The following is a 7,861-nucleotide window of genomic DNA, read 5'->3' on the forward strand; positions in this document are numbered from 1 at the left end:
TGGTATTGGTGCTGCCGCAAAGATTTCGGCGGCCTTGGATGTCGCCTTATAAGCTTGGGTGTCCTCCATGTCCATGTACCCGTGAGCTTTTGCCATCAACTGTTCGTAACTGGTGACTGTCTTGGCTAGTAAGTTGGCCAGTTCATTGTTCTCCACGCTGGCAACAAGGGCATACATAGCGACTACACTCCCTGGGTCGTTAACCTCTAACCTCTTCGCCTGAAACTTCTTGAAGTAGGCTCGAAGGTTCTCCACAGGCTCCTATCTTATCTGTATCAACACATGAGGAGGCAGCTTCTGCTTGGTGTCGGTCAGGAAGTGGTAAACAAACTTCTGGCTGAGCTGTTTGAAGCTGCTGATAGACTTCTTCTTGAGGGTGTTCCACTAGAGCTTGGCGCTCCCTGACAAAGTAATGAGGAAGCACCAACAAATGATCGCTCCAGACGCCTAGAGCATGCTCATCATATCATAGTAGTTCTGGACATGCTAGGCTGGGTCTCCTTCGTCCTTGTACTTCTCCATGTGGGGCATTTTGAATTTCTCACATGGAGCGTTCATGATGTCATCAGTGAGGGGGGTGTTCCCTCCGATGGCTTCGACGACAGGTTAGTACATCCTATCATATCCCGACGCCCCATGGGTGACCGAGGGGACCGGAATGGCATGCCTACTATGTGGTTTTTCTTGTATGTGCTTTCTAATTTCCAGAATACCTCCAAATGTACTTGATGAGCAATTATGATGCCTGGTACTCCTTTATCTTTTCTTGTCATGAAAAACCTATGATACAATATTATCTTCTTTTTTCTTTTCTCTACAAAAGAAATGCAAAAGAATGTTTTGAATTTTGCTTTTTTTTTTAAATTTGAATCTCTTAAAAGATGAAAGTTATTTTATGTTCTGCAGTTGATTAGAATGTACATTGCAGGAGCAGCTTCTTTTGAAAAACACAATTTTGTCTTTCACTTTTTCTGAGGAGAATCATGTGTCTTAACGTATGCTGGCCCTTTACTTTTGCGTATACATGAGCCACACAAAAACTCTTAGTGAAATGAGGTGTTCGTTACTAACATGTTGAGGAGTGAAGGATTGGGAGGTTTGACAGCTCAATGTTCTTCTAATTGATAGTTTTTTCCTTGTCCCTTATCTATCATACTCCCTCTTGCTCATTATATTGTATGACCCACCGCTACAACTAGTTAGGAACATTCTGAAATCCTACTCGAGCTTACTTTTATTGTCCATCCATACACCAGAGAATATAATATAGAGGAAAGAATCACATAAATTGAAGTAATTTATTAGGCGAGATAACTGGGTTCAATTTCTTGTGTTCTTTATATGTTTAGCCAATTACATGATCTCAAATCCCATATTTGACTTTTGAAATTGGCAATTTTTTATGTATGGGGTTTGTTTCAGGAACTGCAAGAAGCTGTTGCTAAGTTGAACGTTTTCTTCTGTAAGAAAGAGGGAGATCAGGAATGCACTGCAATCGATCAGCATGATATTGAATCTTTAGCACTGGGTGCGTAATATTTCAGCTTATTTTCATTCAGTTGCTATGATGACTTAAAAATTGCTTTTAGAATCCTTGTAATTGGTGCATGTATCATCCAACTCTTAGTACATTTTCCAAAAGTTAGGCATTAAACTACCGATCATCTTAAAGAACAAATATTAATGAAAACTGAAATTAGGGCTTATAAGCCTTGAGAGTCAAACATTAATTCTGAAATAATGGTAATCTTGGGCTATTTCTAACATACCCTCTGTGTCAGGCTGAGAGATCTAATGTTTTTTTTTTTTCAGGCCACAAGGGGCGATCTTACTTGCTGCTGCTTTTGCGCATGAAACAACTTGTTGTTGAGACTGTTGATGGATGCATTAAGTATCGTGCTTGCGTTGGTTAATCATAAGGTGTTAAATCACTTGTATTCATAAAGCTTCCGGTTTCCACTTGAACCACAATTTTTATATGAGCATTTACATTTCAGATTATTGTATGTGTGTTCTCCTGTACCGGACTAAAGTTGGAAATCTGCATTAATTTCCTTGTGTAAATCTAAGATTTCATTGCAAAATGATGTCCAGTTGAAAGGTAATTGAAACTTTTTAAAACATTTTCTAGCTTAATAAAAATAGTTGCACTTGAATATTCCAAAAATACCCTGGATGTTCTTAAGCATTAGGTTAACAAAAATTACTTGTAGAGAAATAGGAGAGAGTATGAGAGAGATGCGAGTGGTTTGGGAGAGAGAAGAAGAATATATAGGACGATGGACAATTTTTTTGAAATAGACCTTTTCAAAAAAGAAATTATCAATTTTGACCTATTTGCAAAATATCTATCAAAATTGACTTAGATTTAGCCGCATCAGCAAAAGTAGATCGATTTTGAAAGGAAAAAAAAATTTCGAACTCCCAACGGGATTGGCAATCCTTCCAAAATCGACTCATTTCCCGAAATAATTATCAAAATTGGCCTAGTTGCCAACATGGCAAAAACTAGGCATATTTTGATAAATATTTTGAAAATAGATCAATTTTGGTGATTAATTTTTTTTCCAGAGGATCTATAATTCAAAATTTTGTCCAAGGACGATGTTGGGGCTTTTGTAGGGAACTGAGGTTGTCACAGTTACTTGCAATGTGTAGCTAAATAACACAAAAACGAAAGCACAATTATGTAAAGCTAGGCCTGTCCATCCGGCCCGGCCCGGCCCGGCCCGGCCCGGCCCGGAAATCCGGGCCCGGGCCGGGCAAAACCGGGACCCGGACCCGGGTACACCGGGCCGGGTCCGGGCCCGGGCCCGGGCCCGACCGGGCCGGGTTCCGGGCTGGCCCGGGTGATTTTCCTTTTTTTTTATTTTTTTTTATTTTTTTCCAAAATTTTTTAATGTTATTTAACTTATAAATTATAAAAAAAAGACAAGAAAAATAACAAAAACAATAATTTTATTAATTACTTAAAATGACATAAATTACAAATAAGAAATGATAAAAACATATTCTTTATTAATAATTGATAAATCAGTTACAAATTACAAGTACAAATTTATTTTGGAATTAATCGCATCACAATAGATAAGTAAATCCCAACTAGGTTGGCACCTACTCACCTATATCACTATCATTTGCAATTATTTCCAAAATAATTCTTTACAAATTGTAAGCTAAGATATAAAAACTACAATCTATTCTTTATATCTATCTGCTAGTCCCAATTCTTCAAATTTATCTTCAATTCCAGCCATCCGATCGATGCCTTGCGTTCGCTTCTCGTACCTCCACCAATCTTGTAAGCACATCACCGCTTGTACAGTATACGGATCCAAGCATGTCCTATGATCGTCGATCAAACGACCTGCTGTGCTGAAGGCGGATTCCGAAGCTACCGTCGAAACCTGCACTGTTAGTAAATCACGAACCATGGTGGAAAGTATAGGATATGAAACTGATCCATATACTTTCCACCATTGCAAAATATCTAAAGCATTTCCTTGACATCTAACTAAAGAAGCAGAAAAATATTCATCTATTTCAGAAACCTCCGATGATGACGATCCAAGTCCAGATCCACCAGTTAGCTCGGCTACCATTGCATACCTATCAAAACTTACACTTTTACCTCGGGCTCGGGATGAGCTCGAAGAAACCGAAGCTGCAGACTGTTGTGCAGCTACACCATGTCTAGCTGCATACTCATCATATAAAGTTTGAAAATAATTTCTAATAAGTAAATGATGAGTAGTAGCATTCAGGGTGGTTCCATCATCTAAGTCTATAACCTGTCCACCATACAATGACTGTAACAAACTTCGAAGGCCAATATCCTTCAAGCATGGATCAATAAGAACCCCCAAACCAAAAATATGAGGAATAGGCCTAAAATACTTATTAAATTTGCTCTCCATTTCAAAAACCATAGGTCCAAAAGTAGCATCCAAACGATATTTATCAAAAAAATTTTGAATATTTAAAATTTGTAAAGCAGCTAAAGTAATGGTTGGATAATAACAGCCAGATAATAACATGGTAGCATCATAAAAAACTTGTAACATTTCATTTAAATTACATATAACTGTCCATTCATCTTCAGTTATTCCATAAGTGCTACCAGAACTAGAACTAGAAGCATAATAGTTTATAAAATCAGTTATAATGTCTTTATATTCTATTGCTACACTTAACATTGCATATGTGGAATTCCACCTATGGTCAACATCTTTTGGAATTAGTCTAGGCTTTACATTTTTTCTTTTACAAAATTGTTTCCATCTTTTAAGTCTTTGTTCAGAAGCACTATGCATGTAAGCAACTGTTCTAACCTTTTCTATCATGGGTTTAATTTCAGTAAATGCACTTTGAACAATTAAATTTAAAATATGACAGATGCACCTAATATGAAAAAGATCACCATGACATGGCAATGATAAAGATGATCTGATAAAATCAACAGCTACATTGTTATTACTTGCATTATCTAGTGAAAGAGAAAATATTCTTTGTGAAATTTCTAATTTCATAAGTTCTTCAATTATTAAATTTGCAACATTAGCACCAGTATGTGACTCTTCTATTGCAATAAAAGAAACAACTCTTTTAAACATTTGCCAATTTTCATCAATCCAGTGTGCTGTGATACATAAATATCCAGTTTGTGCTCTAGATGTCCAAATATCAGAAGTTAAAGAAAATTTACAGTTTAAATTTTTAAAATAAGAAATTATTTTTTCTTGTTCTTGCTGATAATATTTTAAAATATCACGTTGACAGGTTTGACGAGAAAATTTTTTAAATGCAGGATAAAAACCATCTCTAAACATATCTTCAAATTCATCATCTTCTACTAATTTAAAAGGAAGGTTTTTAAGAATGATAAACCTGATTACGCATTTCCTGGCTCTGGCAGCGTCCAGTATCCAACTACCCGAGACTACCAGAAAGAGAGGAGGATGAGAATCACTGGACATTGATCGCGATATCACGCCTTGAGGAAAGGCTGGCCTTTTTTGTTTGTGTTTATCCTAAAGGCATTTTGATGTGATGTTTTGGGTGCCCGCTCTTATGATGAGCCGTTGAAAATGCTGCCTTGCCGCACAAAGCGCACCTTAGCCTTCTGGCGTTGGGAATGCCGTACCGGTGTTCTCCCTTGGCGTGACGATCATTTCTCCGTAAAACATTTCCAACACATCGGAGATCTTGGCCCGTGTTAGGAGCTCTTGTGACCAGATTTTCCACCGGATTCGGCGATTAACGTTCGGTAGGGGAGGACTCATTAGTAGGGAGACTCAATTCAGGATCGGGGTAGATACTGTTTTTGCTCTCATTAATCAGATCGGAGCATTTGGGTTGGATTAGGAAAGATAGAATAATAGAGTATAGTGTATAGATGAGGAGCTTAAGAGAGAGGAGATGATCTTTGGTGTGAAGAAAACAAGATGGAAACCCCGCTCTATTTACTAGAACTAGGGCGCCTAGGGTAAGAATGACCAAAAATAGCATCACAAAATAGCCGCTTTGACCGTTTTCTGGGGGGCAAAACGGGCAAAGGCCAATCTTGGGGCCGTTTGTAACCGGCCGGCCCGGCCCGGCCACATACGGGATCACTATGAGTGTTTTCCGCCTGTGATCAGGTTGCGCACCGCGGGCCGGGCCTGCTGGGCCCGGCGCTGCCCGGGCCGGGCGTTTGACCCGGCGGGCGCAGTTAGTACCGTTTATGGCCGGCCCAGGGCCTACACCGGAAATCGGGTCGTGCCCTGCCTTGATGCCACCGAGACCCTGGAATGTCCCGAACCCGGCCTGGGCCCTCGTATTTTCCGAATGTGGCCGAATGATCATGGCCGCGCCGGGTTCGCAGTTGCCGCGAGCCGGGCCTGGGGGCCATGGTCGGCATGCGCTGGTATACATGGACAGCCCTGATGTAAGCCATACTAAATAGAACTCAACCTCTATTAAGCCCCTATGGTTTCATCTGCGAATCTATTAAGCCCCCGTGGTTTTTTTCGACTCTATTAAGCCCCCGTGGTTTGATCTGCGAATCTATTAAGCCCCAGTGGTTTTTTCGGCTCTATTAAGCCCCTATGGTTTCATCTGCGAATCTATTAAGCCCCATTTGACATTCAAAGCACGGGGCTTAATAGATTCGCAGATGAATCTATTAAGCCCCATTTGAAATTAAGCCCTCATTCTTATTTTTGTCTCTATTAAGCCCCCGTGGTTTCATCTGCGAATCTATTAAGCCCCGTGCTTTGAATTTCAAATGGGGCTTAATAGATTCGCAGATGAAACCATAGGGACTTAATAGAGTCGAAAAAAAATCATGAGGGCTTAATAGATTCGCAGATGAAACCACGGGGGCTTAATAGAGTCGAAAAATACCACAGGGGCTTAATAGATTTGCAGATGAAACCATAGGGGCTTAATAGAGTTTGAACTCCATACTAAAATGTACTAGGGACTGAGAGAGTAGAAGTCGATAACACTAAACCATCTCCTCCCTCGTAGAATAATAAATCGAAACTAAAGCTGAACAGAAGTCAATGAATGGGAACAAGAAACTAAGGTTACAACACGTTTACCGGCGGCTTAATATGTTCAATTAACAAAACTAAAATGTTCTACAGATGGATGTTTGGTTGAACATATGGAGAGAGACGCTGTCAAGAGTCGTCGCCATGGTCTTCCTCTTGATGGCGATGTATCAATGTCATCACTAAGAAGCCGCCTCCGAATGCTATGGCCATGATGGCCAAAAAAGTCTTGAATTTGATGGGTGAGTCATGGGGCCTACCGAGTGAGAAGATGCGATTGGTGAGTCGTAAAAACTAAAGATGTTGAGGATATCTGCCTGATCGGGTGAGGGTAAATGAAAATGGAGGAGATTGAGGCGGGGCCATGGCTAATTATAGACCCTACTCTTAAAGAGTATTGCCTATGTTTTATTATTCTCTAGAAAAAAGAATTAAGTATTTAGTAGCATGTGTCTGTATTACTTGGTTTTAAGATATATGAATGATAATATTAGGGCAACGAGTCTGCATTGTGAACTTCATTAGTCTTTCTTTGATCGAATTCACTATTTGTGGAATATACACTATCTGCTACCGACTTGTTTGTAACTGCTCAAATGGAGACAAGACGAAGTTGAATCGAACAATAGGGCTTCTAATCATAGAAGGTGCTATTTGAAAGTTTACAATATAAACGAGCCATGCGGAGGCATTAAAACATAACTTCATAATGAACATCATGCGCCGACCTAGGGTTTCTCAGATGTCAATATATACAGTTGGGTACGAGGAGCTCTTAACATGCATCAGGTTGAAAAGATACGTCAAGCAGAGTTCAAATGCAAGGCGGGAAATCAAAAAAGGAGAGAATTTGATTGCAAGCAAAAGTTCCCAGGATACGTCGAGCAACATAAAGAGATCTAGCACCCTAAAAATTTTCATCGAAAACATAAGCCATATAGAGATCAAGCACCCTAAAATTTTAATCGAAAACATAAGCCTGGAAAACTCCAATTGTGCTACACGCGCCTAGCTAAATCTCATTTTGCATATGCTTGTAAAAAGCAAAGATAGAACTTAAATAAATTTATGAAAATGGGTTGCACACAGACCGTACAATTGTACATGCAATTTCTTTTCATTTATTTCTGAAAATTTGTCAATAATGTTAAAGAACACATACACCAGTATATAACAATAACCCATAAGGTACCTTATGCAAATAAACAAGACAGTTCACAGTACCCCGAAATTTTTTGCCCAAATATCAACCCCCATATTATACAGACCCTGTTTTGCCTAGAAACCAAATAAAGAAAGGTGAAAAAGAAAAAAATGACAGCAGG

At 39.3% G+C, this 7,861-nt stretch overlaps 1 protein-coding gene and 1 pseudogene across 1 annotated transcript in view; one reads left to right on the forward strand and one right to left on the reverse strand.

The window, feature by feature from the left end:
* Positions 1 to 2,069, forward strand: part of LOC109832904 — a 14,630-nt gene extending 12,561 nt beyond the window's left edge. The window contains exons 6-7 of the mRNA XM_020400385.1: positions 1,423 to 1,528; positions 1,813 to 2,069. Of these exons, the coding sequence (XP_020255974.1) occupies positions 1,423 to 1,528; positions 1,813 to 1,913 (207 nt within the window). The 3' untranslated portion in view covers positions 1,914 to 2,069. The remainder of the gene's footprint in view (positions 1 to 1,422; positions 1,529 to 1,812) is intronic.
* LOC109832906 overlaps positions 7,684 to 7,861 on the reverse strand; it is a 22,994-nt pseudogene continuing 22,816 nt past the window's right edge.

This window comes from Asparagus officinalis, chromosome 3 (assembly GCF_001876935.1).
Source record: "Asparagus officinalis chromosome 3, Aspof.V1, whole genome shotgun sequence".
NCBI classification, from domain to species: domain Eukaryota; kingdom Viridiplantae; phylum Streptophyta; class Magnoliopsida; order Asparagales; family Asparagaceae; genus Asparagus; species Asparagus officinalis.